The sequence below is a fragment of the Nansenia antarctica genome (assembly GCF_963989245.1).
Source record: "Nansenia antarctica genome assembly, chromosome: 1".
Taxonomy (NCBI): Eukaryota; Metazoa; Chordata; class Actinopteri; order Argentiniformes; family Microstomatidae; genus Nansenia; species Nansenia antarctica.
In genome coordinates, this window is record NC_137674.1 from 23874967 (window position 1) to 23893261 (window position 18295).

General features: G+C 42.8%; 1 protein-coding gene across 2 annotated transcripts in view; it reads left to right on the forward strand.

The window, feature by feature from the left end:
- Positions 1–427: 427 nt before the first annotated feature.
- Positions 428–18295, forward strand: part of mocs1 (molybdenum cofactor synthesis 1) — a 29895-nt gene continuing 12027 nt past the window's right edge. For both annotated transcript variants that reach the window (XM_080545385.1, XM_080545386.1), the window contains exons 1-9: positions 428–656; positions 2450–2585; positions 3982–4149; positions 12005–12169; positions 12729–12790; positions 13015–13126; positions 14149–14261; positions 15417–15527; positions 18037–18157. In XM_080545385.1, coding sequence (XP_080401511.1) covers positions 429–656; positions 2450–2585; positions 3982–4149; positions 12005–12169; positions 12729–12790; positions 13015–13126; positions 14149–14261; positions 15417–15527; positions 18037–18157 — 1216 coding nt within the window. In that variant the 5' untranslated portion in view covers position 428. The remainder of the gene's footprint in view (positions 657–2449; positions 2586–3981; positions 4150–12004; positions 12170–12728; positions 12791–13014; positions 13127–14148; positions 14262–15416; positions 15528–18036; positions 18158–18295) is intronic.

An 18295-nucleotide genomic window follows, 5' to 3' on the forward strand; every position in this document is an offset into this window, starting at 1 on the left:
AAGGTGAAAGATGTTCATGATAATGTAGAGTGTAGACTACAGTAGGGTAATTATTGGTCATTATTGTACAGTAACTGCTTTTATACTGCTATTTACATGCAAACAACTATACTAGTTAGTAAATATTTGTTTACATATGCGTCAGTAATTGCTTCACTTAGTAGATGGTGAAAATACCTGGTTTGCACAACTGAAATGCTAAATGCTCCAGTACTGTATGTATGTAAAACTACAGAAGAGTTAAACTACACTACCCAGAATGCTGTAAAGTTGCAGTTTGAGACGATTGGCTGTAGAGGACCACTCCCTCTCGAGCGTGCGTCCTGCTACTCTGAACACGCAATGTCATTATTGGCTGCTAAGGGTCTTCCTTTGACACTTTTAGGACAGTTAACTGATATTTTGACTGTTAAGTAAGAATTCTCGCTATGGCTTTCCAAGCCAGCAAGTGCTGCCGCTTTGTGTCAGGCAGACATGCTGACGTTAGGGCCTTGTCAACGCAGCTTGCGAAACTATTCTCAGCAGGCAACACAGAGAAGATGCGGCGAGGGTATTCCAGTGCGCAAAAGGAAAACGAACTTGAACCCATCATATCTCTCGCAAACACAAGTACAGCGCATAACCTCAATATTGCAGAGAACATTGGGACCACGCAGGTAAGACAATAGTAGACTATTATATTTCAATACCTGTACTAAGTAGTTGTAATTGGTAATCGCACCACTGTGCTATTGTATAGCAAAGAAAAACGATTCGCAGGTATCTGATCTAATGTAATGGTCACATGAGTGTCTAATGTTAATACATTTGCAACAACGCGTCACGTGTGAGATAAGGAAGGTGTGTGACCTACGCACATCTCCTACTCTGGAATAACGTGACCCAGGCGCGCCGTTAGTGCGTTACCGTTTTTGAATTGACTGATCGATATTGCCGAAGTATTGGACTCCGACGGGGCAGTGCGGTAAACAAGCTGTCACACAGAGTACGGAAGCCTACGAGTTCAGTCCTGGACACCCTGGACCTACAGTGCCCTGAGCTAAGTCATTGGAGAGTGGAGCATGTTTTCTTTTGTTTTTCTTTTGGCTCTACACTCCAAAAGTGTGGATTTGACATCAACCAATTACTATTCTTAAAGTAGACCTTCTCACACCACTTTGTATGCATAGTCCCCCTATGTTATGGTAGCCAAAAGTAATTTCGCAATCATGGCGAGCATTCTTTGGCACTGGCGGGCTCAAGGGGGGGGGGGGGGGGGGGGGGGGCAGGGGGGGCGACTGCCCCTCCTGGTGCCCCCACGGTTGAAAAACGTCTCTCTTAAGTGCCCTTTTGAGTGGCAAAAATGCCCTTTTGAGTGGCGAAAATGAGAGGACATTCCCTATTGGTGCCCCTCCAATGGTCTAAACTTGACCATGTGCACTGATGGGGTCCCATGTTGTGCAGTAGGTGCCCTTTTTTTCTTTTCGCCCCTGCCCTTCAAACAGCCTGAGTCCGCCACTGTTCTTTGGTCATCCAATGTAGAAGTCTTGCTTGGTCTACCAGCCTGTTTGCAATTTGCTTGGTCTACCAGCCCGATACTGAGGCACCATTATCTTAGCAATAATTGCATTAAGTGAATCGAAATGCATTTCCACACTGTAGACTGAGAGCATTAGTGTTTTTTTGAAAAGATACTAGCAAACCTTTAGGTATGCATTAGGCCTGTGTGTTTTAAGCAAACGGAGGTTTTATCAAAGTCTACCAGAAAGCGTTGTTTAGATACAGGCAGTTCCGTGTAACAGGACCCCTGACGACCAAAATGTGAAATTCATCAGAGCATATATAAAATTGGGTGTCATATGAAAGCTAGGGTTAGGGTTATATAGGGCTATAAGTCTATATTTTTTGTCTCATTCTGTTACCAAAAACCCACATAAGTGTAAGATATTTTCAAATGTCTATGCCTCATGAGGAGCGAGGTGGAAGTATAGGTCGACCTACAGAATGCTTGTGCTGTTTTTACTGATATCGATTTAGTTCATGATTAAAGTGATTTAAAACTGGTAATTCTGTCACCAAATCGGTAAGAGAGATGACCAAATCAAATCGGTTACGGAATTAATGAAATTGAATTGGCTACATTCACTTATTGTACAGGTTATACAACCAAACCACCCAAAAGATTTGTTGAGGACGACACCAGGGTTCGACATTAACGCCGTTTTACTTGTCCGGAGCAAGTAAAACTTTCGCCGGGTTTGTTTGCGCGAGCACGACGACGCTGCTGGATCCTGGATATGTTTACCTGTGTGCAGGAAGAACAACAGACGGCCCTGTCCTTGTTTGCTGAGCCCTACTGTATGTTCTTGTCTCTACTGTATGTTCTTGTCTCTACTGTATGTGCTCTACTGTATGTTCTTGTCTCTACTGTATGTTCTTGTCTCTACTGTATGTTCTTGTCCATCATTAGGAGCTGACTGTCCCAGGGGGCCAGAGGCGGAGGTTGAACAAGGATGTCCTGCCTTTCTCAGCCTTTCTCACGGACGGGTTTGGTCGTAGACACAACTACCTGCGTATCTCTCTGACAGAGAAGTGCAACCTCCGCTGTGAGTACTCGGAAGAGGACTTTAAATACTTTTTTCTTTCCTTTTAATTTCCTCTGTAGGTTTTAGAGAGAGTTACAAATAAAACACACAAAAGAACGCACCCTGAATCATTATTTACTCCAATTAAAAATGTTTCACCAAACACTGGGTTTACTCCAATTAGGGCTTTTAATGCTGAAATATTTATATTTATATTATATAGAAACACCTAGTTTTTTCTTCAATTCATGCACCCTTGGTTAGACTGCAAGGCAGACACTCATGTTTCTCATGTTTCTCGCCTTACAGAAAGTCATGTAAACTAACGAAAGCCCATTTAGAGCTTTTACTATTTGACTTGTAAAGGTAATGGCATTATTATCTAGCTATCTCTTATGGGCGTCTCTACGGAGCCCCCCTGGGGTCACATGGTAGGAAACAAATATTTGATGTGTGAATCCGTTCCCTCAGTTTAGTAATTCGTTCCCTCGGTTTAGTTATCCGTTCCCTCTGTTTAGTAATTCGTTCCCTCGGTTTAGTAATCCGTTCCCTCGGTTTAGTAATCCGTTAGGGTTAGGGTTATGGTTAGGGTTAGGCCCTATGAGCCAGAACGATCGCAAGGATTCTAACCCTAACCCTAATCCTTGCGATCGTTCTGGCTCGTAGGGCCTAACCCTAACCATAACCATAACCCTAACAAATTACTAAACCGAGGGAATGAATTACTAAACCGAGGGAACGGATTCACACATCAAATATTTTCTTTCTACCATGTGACCCCAGGGGGACTCCGTACGTCTCTCTTTCAATGGAAGTGGGAATCATGCCCAATGACCTACTTACCTCCCTTTAAAGAGATACATCTTTAATTCAGTAACTAGGCAAGCCTGGTGTCATACTACTTCAGACTTAAAAACAAAACAAGTCGTGACGTTAGAATTATAAGGTTTTATCTCCATTCTTGTCAAAATTTAGTTTTTTTACATAATCTGATCCATTAGGTGTTTATTAATGCCTGTGTGGTGTTTATTTTTAAAATGTCAACATTTTTTGAGTTAGTAATTAATAAAATACAAAGGTTCCATTTCACAGAACATAATGGAATGTAAAAACTTTGACACTCAATATCTCTGAACTACCCTAAACGGAGATAGAACCTTATCATTCTAAACTCATGACTTCACCAGCCCTTGGTGCCCATCATCATGAATCCTCTCTAAGATTTATTTTCTCATACAAGTAAGTAAGAATGATAGAACCTCATTCTTATCATTCTAAGCTCACGAACTATTGTTCAAAGACATTCTTTTTTTATATGGAAAAAAGACTTCTTCTGAACATTAGATTAATATTCATTCATATTAAAATGCTGCTTTGACGAGCTGAGTTCATGTGAGCCCTCCGTCGCTCCCTGCAGGCCAGTACTGTATGCCGGAGGAGGGGGTGACGCTCACGCCCCGGGCCCAGCTCCTGTCCACAGCGGAGATTCTGACCGTGGCCCGCCTGTTCGTGAGGGAGGGTGTGGAGAAGATCCGCCTCACCGGGGGAGAACCCCTCATCCGCCCCGACGTCCTGCACATCATCGGTGAGGAAAGAAAAACCAAAACGTTTTCCTTCCTTGTGATACACAGGGTATCCGCGGTGTCTTGAAAAGTATTAAAAGTTGATGAATACATTTTGGGAAAATCAAGACCCTTAATAAGTATTAAAAAGTCTTATCACTAGGGATGTCCCGATCCGATATTGATATCGCATATTGCTGCGATATTGGTCCTGAATGCTGGATCGCAGATCGCACCCGAAAAAAAATAGGCTGCGATCTGCGTGCCCGATCTGGCGTGTCACTCACGTAATGACAACAGTAGTAGTCAGTGGTCTAGAGAGAGTTGGCTAGTAGCTACCTGTGTGTAGTCTGACAATGTCATGATGCCAGCTGGTGAAATCATAAACCATTTGCTTAAGTAATGTTTCGGTTATTTACATAGTCTGAAACTACAGATGGTAAGCTTTCAAATGATGCGTCATACATTGAAATCGGATTTTTTTTTAAGACGGCACGAGTATTTGAATGTACCGAATGGGAATGCAACAAGGAGAAAAGTGACTGACCAAACCACAACAACAAACGCTGCTAACAGCTAGCGGCTAACAGTGGTACATCGCTAGGAACGTCTAACTGTGTTTTTATAACATCACAGCATACTGAGAGAACATGTACATGCTAAAAACACATAACTCAGGGCTCGACAGTGCGACTGTTTTGGTCGCATTTGCGAGTGAATATATTTCTGTGCGACTTGGAAATACATTCAATCGCACCAGTGCGACTAAAAGACAGCTGAACTACTGTCATGCGCAGTCAAACTTATGTGTAAAAGCGATGAGGGAATGAAAACAGTGAACAGAAACGCGTGTCGCAGAAATGCTTCACGCGAGTCCTATATGCGCTTAAAATGCGCATAATGGGTATATGGGATACAGCTCTCATAGTTCGTAGCGCTGTGTTTTGTTAGCCGCTAGCTGCTAGCAGCGTCTGCTTCCGGTTTCATTACAAAGAGGTTAACCCTATATGTGCCTGATTGATTGAATTGATTGAAAAACTTTATTAGAAGATTTGCAGAAGTAGGTACATGAAAGTACATATTACATACAAGGTCAACTAACAGGATAAAAACCCAAGAAAGCCACTGGCTTATTTCAATTGGGGTCCTTGATCCTGACGTCTAACAACATTCAAATGACTCTTCATCTTTTTTCGGATTTCAATGTATGACACATCATTTGAAAGCTTATGATCCGTAGTTCCAATCCACAACACGTCACATTTGAAAGTGTTTATGTCATTTTTGTACATTTGAAAGTGTTTTGTTTATATATATTTATATTATACAATTTACCAGTCATATTCTGGAATGTGTCTAAATGTTAAAGTTCCATAAGTATAAGCAAAATAAAGTAAGTTTGTAAATAAATAGTAGCATTTAAAAAAAAAAAAAAAACGAACCGTGAACCGTGACCCAAAAACCGAGGTTCATACCGAACCGTGGGCCAACTGAAATTAATATTCTTACTTCCCCTTTACATTGTGTGAGTCTCCATTTTTATTACGGCCAAGAGCCGGTTATGATCATTTTGATATGTTATGATTATGATAATTTGTTGTCGTTGTTGACGAAAATTGCACAACTTTCATTGTGCTACTGAAATTCTTGGTGTGCTACTAAATTTGTCAACATGGTAGCACAGTGCTACCTGGGGAAAAGGTAAGCGTCAAGCCCTGCATAACTACACATAATTAGAACACACAGTCCTTGCTTTTGAACACGTCCTAAAACGAGAGTATGTTTACAAGTCATTATCACTTACCGGTAGCCTGCAGCAAACGAGAACAGTTAATCCAATCCACAGATTATAAGTATTTAGTGATCGTTAAACTGTTTTTTATTATATCAACTCGGTACTTTAAAACTTCAAGTTGCCTGTTATGGAAAAAAGATGAAAACCAGATATTGTTGACACCCCTTCGATTCTGCGACTGGTTTCTGGTCTCACCAGCGGGCGTCTCTAAACGACACTTTTTAAAAGGGTCCTATAATTGATTTGCCATTTGTAAGAGAAGATAAATCGAATAAAAACCTGAAGGCACCAAAACTAGAAATCAGACAGTAACTCTATTTTTTCTACAATGCTGAATGCTGCTGTTTAAATTGTTTTAACTGTAAACCAGTTGGTGACTGAGTACTGCAGAGTACTGTTTTGTTGCTTGAATAAAGGCGGGCAGTCTTTAATAGCCAACTGTTGTTGTGGACTATACTGGGGAAGTATTTGTTATTATTCAGGAGTAAAACAATAAATACAAATATCGGTTCGGTATCGATATCGCAGATACCTGAAGCCCAGGTATCGGTATCGGTAGTGAAAAAATGGGATCAGGACATCCCTACTTATCACGATTTTACGAGGTCTTGAATTTTGTAGGTATTTTTCTGAATTAGACAGAATTTATTCGTTTTATAAAAAACTAAGATGAACCCGAAATTCTGTTGTATGATAGTGGTCTAGTCTATTGCAAACTAAAACTGTTAAGTTAAAGGTGTCACTGATGTAAACGCTTACAGCTCCAAGTGGCGGTGAAATCTGGAAAAATATTGACAAGGTCTTTAAAAAGTAATAGAAAGGTATTGAAATTAACCTCCAGATTCCTGTATTATACCCTGATCACAGAGACTGCCAATGGCCCCGGGCCTGAGCTAGATTACTCTTCCTGCTACGACTGGTGGATTGATGATTCACTTGCTTAGTCAAATGTATCGATTGTAAGTCGCTTTGGAACAAGGCGTCTGCTAAATGCCAAAAATCGAAATGAAAGGGGGGGAGGCAGAGGGAGAGAGTGAGTGATGGGAGTGTATGACTCAATTGGTCAATTGGTTGGTTTTCAATTCTCTTATTTGGTTTGAAAAAGCAGATTTTGGTGTTGGTTCATACACAGACTTAAACATTCAACATTACTAAACAAGTTCTTCCATAACCTCCTTACCTTGCGCTTTGCTTTGTTAAACTCCATGCAGGTATTTCTCATGTCTACACTGACCTTCTCTACTGCAATGGGTTTGTCACTCCACTTATCCTAGGCTAGGATAATAAGTTAATAAGCTACACCGTAACACCGCCTCTACCCTCATGTACAGTTTCTCTACTGTAAATGAACAATATGTGGTTTAGCCAGCAGTGGCGGACTCAGGCTGTTTGAAGGGCAGGGGCGAAAAGAAAAAAAGGGCACCTACTGCACAACATGGGACCCCATCAGTGCACATGGTCAAGTTTAGACCATTGGAGGGGCACCAATAGGGCACGTCCTCTCATTTTCACCATTCAAAAGGGCTTTTTTGCCACTCAAAAGGGCACTTAAGTAGGGCTGTTACGATTATTCGACGTCATCGACGTCATCGACTACGTCAATACGTCGGTTTGCGTAATATGCGTCGGTTAGTCGTAAATAAACAAAATGGCTGCGACCAGTGCAAACACGGAGAGAGTTAGCGATTAGCGATGTTAGCTTATAGCCAGTTTAACAGAAGTAACTTCACTTTTAACATTACTTCCCGTGGTCGTAGCGGGCTGGCTGACGGCTTAAAATGACCGTGATGACCTGTAGACCTTATCCAGCTATAGTCTTGTGTTTCTACCCCGGGGCATAGCCCTATTATCTCCATATTTATCTCCTAAAACAGTACTAGCTAAGCTGTTGTGTTTACCACAGTCCTGTTCTGACTGGTCGCGGGCCGTAAGTGATGCTTGTCTCACAACGGAACAGTTTGTCAGTGTGTGTGTGTGTGTGTGTGTGTGTGTGTGTGTATGTGTATGTGTCACGCATGTGTGTGTATCTTTGTCTCTGTGTGTCTGTGTGTGAGTGTGACATGCTCACATTCCTCCACAGTAATGCCTAAGGTGGAGGGGGGAGAAGGGAGAGAGGGGGGGAGAGAGCTAAGGGGGGAGGGGGAGAGCAGAGAGAGGGGGAGAATGTTATGTTTGTTATTGAGATTGTTATTGTTAAAGATTGTTACTGAGAGGTATACGGTATTCCGGTTAGAATTTCGCTTTTTTACAGAATTTACTGCATTACTTGCACTTTTCCTTTTACTTGAAGTTAACTTTTATATTTTATAATATTATATTTTATGTTGGACTGTAAGAAAGAGAGGATCTTTTTTGTTGTGTGGAATATTGCCCTGCAGTGCAAGAATAATTGAATAAAATACTGAAATGTTGATAAGAGAAGTTTTTGACATTTATTTGGGGGAAATTAAGTGATACATTAACCGAACAGCAAAAAAATAATCGTTAGACTAATCGTTAAATTAGTCGTTAGAATAACCGACTAATCGAACAAATAATCGATAGATTAATCGTTAGAAAAATAGTCGTTTGGGACAGCCCTACACTTAAGAGAGACGTTTTTCAACCGTGGGGGCACCAGGAGGGGCGGTCGCCCCCCCTGCCCCCCCCCCCCCCCCAATTGAGTCCGCCAGTGTTAGCCAGTATGCTAAGCACAGTACTGTATGCTGACCTCAGATTCATTCATTGTCCCCATTGGTTGAGAGAAAAATGCTAAAGCTTTATTTTACAGCCCAGTTGAAGCTGTTATTTACTTCTAAGAAACTACAGTATGTGGTAACAGTGGGTACTTACCTCAATTAATTCAGTGCATTTGGTAACTACCAGGTACTGTATGGCACGTAGTGGTGCTTGTGTCAATGAATCTCTATTGCTATATATCCACATGTGTAATTAATATGTACTATGAGGTCATAACGGTTTTACTCAGTACCTTCTACACACCGTGACGTTAGAATTATAAGGTTCTATCTCAATTTTTGTCAAAATGTAGTTTTTTTACATAATCTGATCCATTAGGTGTTTATTAATGCCTGTGTGGTGTTATTTTTAAAATGTTGACATTTTTTGAGTTAGTAATTAATAAAATACAAAGGTTCCATCTCACAAAACATAATGGAATGTAAAAACTTTATAATATCTTTGAACTGCTCTAAACGGAGATAGAACCTTATCATTCTATGCTCACGAGATTATGATTTCTGATTTCTGGTTTTATGATTTCTATCTTTTTATAATTTGCAATACTAATGACAGACTACTTCCCATACTGAAGTGTAGTCAAGAGAGAAGCAAAATAGTTTAGCACAGGTTATGACTGAGTGGAAGCAGGTGGACTGAGGCCCCCTGCACATGTACGCACGTGTACGCTGCACACGCTTCCACCGCTTCCACTGACGCAGTGTTTACGGAGAGTTAGGTCACCGGCGGTAGGTCAGATGGTCAAGGGAAATGTTAGGATGGGTAACAGGATACGGACCTTGGTTAGGGTGAGGGAGAGAGTGGGATTGAGTAACCAGCCAGGCAGCCAGCCAGCCAGCCAGCCAGCCAGCCAGCCAGCCAGACATCGAGGATGGTTTATCGCCGGGATAAGACCGTCGTAACGCTGACTAAAGAGATCTTGAGTCTTGAGCCTAGATTTGAAAATCGAGACTAGAATCTGACTCCCTAACATGAAGATTGTTCCAGAGATGGGGTGATGATCTGTAGGTAGATTCTCAGTCCCCTGCCATAGTCTTAAATATTCTGAAAAAGGCTAATCTCCCTGTGTTATGACGTGAGCTCAGACTTATAAGGTTCTATCTCCGTTTAGGGCAGTTCAGAGATATTGAGCGTCAAAGTTTTTCCATTATGTTTTGTGAGATGGAACCTTTGTATTTTATGAATTACTAACTCAAAAATGTAAACATTTAAAAAATAACACCACACAGGCATTAATAAACACCTAATGGATCAGATTATGTAAAAAACTCAAGTTTGACAAAAATGGAGATAGAACCTTAGAATTCTAACGTCACGATGAACTAAGCGCACGTGAAGGTTCTTGGGAATGACATAAACCTCAGACTCCTCCTCTGCTCCCTAATAAAAGATCATATTCCTCTGTAGGTGGCACGAAAACCCTTGCCTGTTTTAGGATTTCTTTTAGATCTTGTTATTATTTGCAACACTAATGACAGACTACTTCCACACTGCATTGTAGTCAAGAGAGGAGCAAAATGGCTTAGCACAGGTTATAACTGAGTGGATTTCTAGACATTGTACTGTGGCAGTGATCTAATAGTTTTAAAAACGATCAATGATTCATAAGGCTACTCCCAGCGTAGAGGCTTGTAAGTGCATAGGGTAACATGGCTCACAACTGGCTTCTCTGTGCATGCTTTCTGTTTGAGATGGTCCGCATGAGGGGGGGGGGAATGGATTCTCTATGCCTCTGCTGTGCTCCATATCCAGTGGTGAATGGTAAATGGTAAATGGACTGCACTTATATAGCGCCTTTATCCAAAGCGTTTTACAATGGCCTCTCATTCACCCATTCACACACACATTCACACACCAATGGCGGCAAGCTACCATGCAAGGCGCCGGCCCACTCACTGGGAGCAAGTTGGGGTTCAGTGTCTTGCCCAAGGACACTTCGGCATGTGGCCAGCCGGGGCTCGAACCTCCGATCTGCCAACCTTGCATTCATTAGACGGCGGCTCTACCTCCTGCGCCACAGCCGCCCCATATCCAGTGGTGTGATGTCTTAGGACGGTACTCTCTGATCTGTGACTATGGATATGCTGGGAGAGGAAAAGAGGAATGGGGGAATTCGCACAACCAAAGACAGGATACGTCACGGCTAAACAACGTCTAAATCCGATCTTCCGCTAGGTAGGAAGGGTGACCGTGGGCACAGCTCACACGATGGTCAGCAGGGACCATCCCACCTGACTCGGTGTCACCTGACTACTCACCTGACCGGAGGATTCACTTTTAGTCAAAGGTCGTTAATTTGTGTGTATGACTATGAGGTGGAACCAGCTAGAGTCAAATAGCTTTGGAGTGTTTGCCAGGGTTCCCACGGGTCCTTGAAATCCTTGAAAGTTTGTGAATTTGAGAAAAAAAAATCAAGGCCTTAAAAGTTTTTAAAAATAGACATGGGTCATTGAAAGTGCTTGAATTCCCCTCTCTCTCTCTCTCTCTCTCGCTCCCAAAAAAATATATAAAAAAATGTTTTACTTAGCTCCTCCTCTCTGTATTGCTTAACTTTACACATATTTCACAATATATTGTTTTGCTGTGCTGTGGTAGAGAAGGCAAGAGACCATCTAGTGTTCAAGCCTCTACATTAAAGCCTCTCTTTTTAGTTGTTGTCTGTGAGCGGATAGTTCCTATTATATAAATTCTCATCTAGGTCTGTCTCAAACTACGCCGTGTTGGGACCTTGAATTTGAGGGAATTGAGTCTTGAAAGTCCTTGAAAGGTGCTTGAATCTGATGTTTCAGAAGGTGTGGGAACCTTGGTTTGCTTTTGTAATTTATTTATTATGACATCATGACATTTATGATGACACGAGATTACGAGACAATGTTGCAAGTGATGTGAGATGTTGTGAGCTGCGTGCTGTGTCAATGACGCCCCAGTTACTTCTGTGGTCGACAAAGCAGAATACTGAGCAATGACTCTAGGATTGTGTGCTCTCTTAGATCGCTTTGTAACACTGTGTGCGTGTGTATGTGTGTGTCTGTGTGTGTGTCTGTGTGTCTGTGTGTGTGTGTGTGTGTGTGTGTGTCTGTGTGTGTGTCTGTGTGTCCGTGTGTGTGTGTCTGTGTGTGTGTGTGTGTCCATGTCCGTGTATGTGTGTGTATGTGTGTGTCCATGCGTGCGTGTGCGTGCGTGTGTGTGTGTGTGTCTGTGTGTGTGTGTGTGTGTGTCCGTGTGTGTATGTGTGTGTCCGTGCGTGTGTGCGTGCGTGTGTGTGTCCATGTGTGTGTGTCCGTGTGTGTGTGTATGTGTGTGTGTCCGTGTCCGTGTGTCCCTCGCTCTGTCTGTCTGTACAGCAGAACTGAGGCAGTTGGAGGGGCTGAAGACCATCGCCGTCACGACCAACGGCATGAACCTGGCGAGGCAGCTGCCCAAGCTGAAGGAAGCCGGTCTGGACCTGCTCAACATCAGCCTGGACACCCTGGTGCCGGCTAAGTTTGAGTTCATTGTGAGGCGGAAAGGTACTGTGTGTGTGTGTGTGTGTGTGTGTGTGTGTGTGTTCGTCTCTGTGTAAGGCAGACGATGACGATAGAATACACTTGCTCTGGGTGTTTGCTTTCTTAACACTAGAAGAGTGTTACTATATAGCACTTGTTACACGGTGACCCCTGTGAGTAAAAAACAATAAAAAGTATATCTTTGCACTCGATCAAATTTCAGGACCCTCCTTTCATGACTTTTCCTAGATATGTGCGTTCTACCACCCAGTATCCTTACATTTTCCAAAATCACTTCAGGATAACATAAGTATAAAGCTGTTTAGCAGTTTTTCTGTGTAGGAGGCAGGCTAAAAAAAAGAAGCGCCCTCTAGTGATCTCTGTGTGTAAATAGCAGATTTCCATTCTAAAAAGGGGGTCTATTTGAATCCCCAAGGCGGCTCTACTAGTAGGTAAAATAGGCACGGCTGTTCTAGTGTTAAATGTAATGCTTGTGTGGAAGTTAGTTCCATTTGTATTAGTTAGTTACCAGTACTTAAGCTCTGTTTTAACAGTCCTTCCTCTTCCTTCCTCTTCTTCCCAGGGTTCCACAAGGTCATGGAGGGGATTGAGAAAGCCATTGAGATGGGCTACAACCCCGTCAAGGTAACAACCCACAGTCACACTTCACTCGTGTGTGTTTGCACAGGTGTGTGCAGATGTGTGTGTACATGCACAGCCTGTGGTCATCATAGCAGATGAGTGTAGCGTTGCTCCGTGCCTCTGCAGGTGAACTGTGTGGTCATAGCAGATGAGTGTAGCGTTGCTCCGTGCCTCTGCAGATGAACTGTGTGGTCATAGCAGATGAGTGTAGCATTGCTCCTCTGCAGGTGAACTGTGTGGTCATGCGGGGCCTGAACGAGGATGAGCTGCTGGACTTTGTCTTCCTGACAGAGAAGAGGCCGCTGGAGGTGCGCTTCATCGAGTACATGCCCTTTGACGGTGAGTATGTCTGTGTGTGTGTGTGTGTGTGTGTGTGTGTGTGTGTGTCTCTGTGTGTGTGTGGGGGTGAGTAGTCCAATCCTAGACCGTAGGACAAGCCGGGTACACACATAAAGATAATCTGGCCGATTTTGGCTCGATTTCCCCCCTTTCCGACCAAGGACAGCAAACGCCCGATTATCAGATGGATCTAAAGATTATCCTACAAGATTATCCTGTGGTGTGAGGTGTGTTAAGAGTCCATTTCCCCCGACAATCTGCTCGGAAAAATGGTCGGGGCCGACAATTGTAAATATTAAACGTGTTCAATATTTACGACCAAAAATCCTTGTGTGTGTGGGCGAAATTGACAGCACCCGAGTCTGGGTATATCTCTTCAGTCTTGTTTACCAAACTTGGAGACATACACACAGTACAGTTAACACAGTACAGTTAACATGAGTATTATGTCATGCAATGTTCCTTTTGTCAAAAGTAAAACAGCAAGAAGCTCCTTTTTCTATACTGGGATTTCTTTATGGAACCATCTGCCTCTGCATATTCAGCAATGCCAAAGCAAAGCCATCTTTAAAACAAAAGAAGTGAAGTCATATTTATGGGGAGAACTAATGGCTCACCCCTAAGAAAGAGAGGGTGTTTCCGTTTTGTTTTGTTTCACTTTATGTTTCCATGTTGTGTGTTTTAATATGTGTTTTTTCTATGCTGTGTTCTTATACTGTTTTTTTATGCTGTTTTATGATGTGATGTTTAGTTTTATTCATTTTATGTTTTATACTGTGTGATGTTTTGTTTCATTCATTTTATGTTTCCATTGAGGACCACTTTGGAAATAAGTGTTTTAAATAATGCTTTCAAGTGCTGTCCTCTGGACATTACTTAGTGTCATAATGCGTAAAATGATTCTATTGTAAATTCCTAATAAAAATCTAATCAAATAAAAAAATCAAATGAGCTCCTGACTCAGAGAAAGAATGCCAATGTTTACTTTGTTACATTGACACCAGTGCTATTGCCCCCTGCAGGTAACAAGTGGAACTTCAAGAAGATGGTGAGCTACCAGGAGATGTTGGACCGCATCAGACAGCAGTGGCCCGGCCTGGAACAGCTTCCCATTGGACAGACGGACACGGCCAAGGTCAGTCGTCGTCCCCCGTCCCCCCCACACACACACACACACTCTCTGAAATCTCTGAATTATTGATCTAACATGCCTGTATCATCGCCGGCCAAATTAAATATTTTGTGTGCTGGGCGTATCCTATATTATGATGACGTCATCCATTTATGTTGAGGCTGAGGTTGTTAGTGTGTTGAGGCTGAGGTGTTAGTGTGTTGAGGTGTTAGTCCAGAATGAATCTCATTCTATCACCCAGGCCTCAAGACTTAATTGATTGTCTCGATTGTCTTCCTGGTCAGTGGGGTTCACCCACATGGTCTTGCAAGATAAGTCAGATGCTAATTAAAGTGGAAGATTACACATAAGGACACTGGGGTGCTCAGAAGCTGAAGGTGAGTAGAGGAAGCCATTGGCCTTCCCCTCTATATTCGGTTGTTAAGTCTGACGTCAAATGTGACGTTTAGCAATTTTCCGGGTCCAAACCAGAAATTCCCTGCACCAGAGTACCAGTGTACGACAGCGGTAGAATGACAGTTCAATCGTTTTTTAGACTGGGATCTATTCATACAACAAGGGACGCAGCACTTTCCCTTTTTCCCCATATTTGTCAGCGTCTTTGAGCCTCGGAAAAGCGCTATACAAATATAATGAATTATTGTTATTACTGAGGCATTTCGAAGAGAGCGCCTCAGCCAACGTTGGACCCGGAAAAACGTCACGACTTAACAACCGAATTGGCCCAACGGCCTCTCTGAACTTGAACAACCATAGAAAAAAGGCGGGAAAAACGGGAAAGTGCTGTGTCCCTTGTTGTATGAATAGATCCGAGTCTAAAAAAGATTGAACTGTCATTCTACCTCTGTAGTACACTGGTACTCTGGTGCTTTAGTACACTGGTACTCTGGTGCTTTAGTACACTGGTACTCTGGTGCAGGGAATTTCTAGTTTGGACCCGCTAAACGTCACGTTTGACGTCAGACTTAACAACCGAATTGAGGGGAAGGCCAATGGCTTCCTCTACTCACCTTCAGCTTTTAGGATTTAGCGATGGATTTTATGTGGGAGTGGAAGGAGAGGGTGGAGTCCAGGATGACGCCCAGGTTTCGGACTTCGGAGGATGGGGAGATGGAGCAGCCGTCTATATTACCTGTCCCCGTTCTTGTCGTCCTGTAGATGTTTAGGGTCCCAGGCTTCCAGGGTAAGGTGGGGTTCATCACCTCCATGTCAGAACACTTCTGTGGCTCCTGCAACCGCCTACGTATCACGGCAGACGGCAACCTCAAGGTAAAACACCGCTTCTACAACAGCATGTTTGGATACTGGATTCTGATTGGCTAGCAAACAGTGGTAAATATCTCAACAACAACCCACAGTTCAGACCTTTCAGCATTTCCAGTATCAATGCGCCTCCCAATCAATCTGATTAAGAACACCTGTGCTGACCTACAATGCAATGGTTGATCTGGTTTATGGGACTATATTCTGTGGCGGAAGGATATTATGTATTCTGAAACGATTAATGATTGTAAATACATGAATTTAATGTTACAACTGTGTATTTATTTTTTATATTATGTGGTGGCTGTTGTAGAAAAGCAATTTACCATGAGAGTAGGGCTGCCACAAACGATTATTTTCATAGTCGACTAGTCACCGATTATTTTAACGATTAGTCGACTAATCGGATCATAAATTACAGCTTATCGCACAATTACTCAATCGCTCTTATTTAGCTATCATCTTCTAAATCAGCTTCTAAATTTAGCTTGAAGTTGTTAGTTGTTGTTGTAGGCATGTGCTAACTAAAAATAAAGACAATTAAAATGATTGTTCACTCAAAAATAGATATTTTAATGAACTTTGCAGATTTATTTCTGGCATCACTTGCATGTAATGTAATGTAAAGAGTAGTAGAGAGTGCAAACTGCTCAGTAAAATGAGGTAGGCTAGGCACTAGGCAACCAAAAGAATACAAAAACAAAAATAAATACTTGTACAGAGTACAAAAGTTTTGCTTTCCATAGTAGAACGCGCCTTCTTAGCACTGTAACGTTAAGACAACATTTTTAGCTATTTGATAAGTATCGCTTTGATGACAACGTTACAGCACATAACGTAAAATAATGTAAGAAGGCTTTTAACGTAACGATATCGTTAGCCAATAACAAGCTCACTAGCTTACCGAGACGAGCCATCGTCTTCCTCGTCATCTGCCACAACGTGCTTCCTTTTGAGATGCTCGAGCATCATAGACGTGCTGCCATGATAAGCGAGTTCAGCTTTGCAAATTGTATTTTTTACATTCTTTTTTTCAACGTTGTGGTTGAAATGCTCCCACATTTTAGACGTACGAGGACGGGAAGACATTTCTCTCTGTTTGTTTTTCCGGGGATGTCACGTGTGCCCCGGATGACCGACACTGCGCATGTACATCAAAGACACTGGGAGACGCTAGCCAGTGGCAGCTTCAGGGAAGAAAAACGAAAAAAAACAAACATTTATTATTTCAGCTCCAAAAAAACATGCGACGACGTCGATTACCAAATATGTCGGCGACGATTTTGGTAATCGACGTCGTCGCGACTAGTCGACTAATCGTGGCAGCCCTACATGAGAGTAAGGGGGTTGTGGACTCATTTACCACTGTACAGGGTTTTCCAGTATCAATGGGAGGCGCATTGATACTGGAAAACCACAACCCTGTACCAGTGGTAAATGAGTCCACAACCCCCTTCCTCTCATGGTGAGTTGCTTCCTTTGCCAGTGAAGTGTAGACTGTGGGGTCTAAAGTGACTCAGGGTTCGACATTAACGCCGTTTTACTTGTCCGGAGCAAGTAAAACCTTCGCTGAGTTTGTTTGCGCGAGCACGACGACGCTGCTGGATCCTGGATATGTTTACCTGTGTGCAGGAAGAACAACAGACGGCGCAGGCGCGAGACTAGACTAGATGATCGTGAGTGAAGATATTATCAAAGCGTACGGGTGATCGACAGGCGAGTACGATCATCTAGTCTAGTCTGGCGCCTGCGCCGTCTGTTGTTCTTCCTGCACACAGGAACACTCCGCCACTAATGTGAAAAATCCTGGAGGAAACACTGTCCGATGCATTATTGACGTTGCGAAATTTCGCAATATGCACTCTACATTCTAAATGCTTGACTTAGCAAAAGGTACAAACAAGTGAGAGCAATGAGAGGGGGTGCTAGCAACCAATGTTAGGGGGCCCCCTAGTGGCTGGGGCCACCCCGCGGTGCGTCGCTTGCGGGCCCGTCCGCTACGCCACTGCATATGGTGTCGCGAATAGGTCTAAACCTCTATTCAAAGAGGTCTAAAAAAGGTCTAAAAGGGTCTTAAATGTGACTTGTTGAAACTTGTAGGAACCCTGTTCAATGTGCGTGTTACCCATCTGTACTCTCTTCCATCCGGGTTGTTTGAGAATTTGTGACGTTAGAATTATAAGAAATAAATATATATCTATTAAAAAAAAATATATATATATTTTTGGTCAAAATTGAGTTTTTTACATAATCTGATCCATTAGGTGTTTATTAATGCCTGTGTGGTGTTATTTTAAAAATGTTGACATTTTTTAGTTAGTAATTAATCAAATACAAAGATTCCATCTCACAAAACATAATGGAATGTAAAAACTTTGACGCTCAATATCTCTGAACTGCCCTAAACGGAGATAGAACCTTATGATTCTAAGCTCACGAATTGTGTGAGTGTACCTCTGTTTTTATGTGTGTTTGTGTGATGTAATCCTCCCTCCTCTGCCCCCCCCTCACCTAGGTGTGTCTGTTTGGGAACTCGGAGGTTTCTCTGAGGGACATCCTCCGCTCTGGAGCCTCGGACACAGAGCTGCTGGAGATCATAGGAGCTGCTGTGGGCAGGAAGAAGAAACAACATGCAGGTAGACACAGCAGCGACTAGCTTAGGGAGGAGGAGGAGGCAGGAGGGAGGAGGAGGGAGGAGGGAGGAAGGAGGAAGGAGGAGGAGGAGGAGGAGGGAGGAGGGAGGAGGGAGGAAGGAGGGAGGAGGAGGAGGAGGA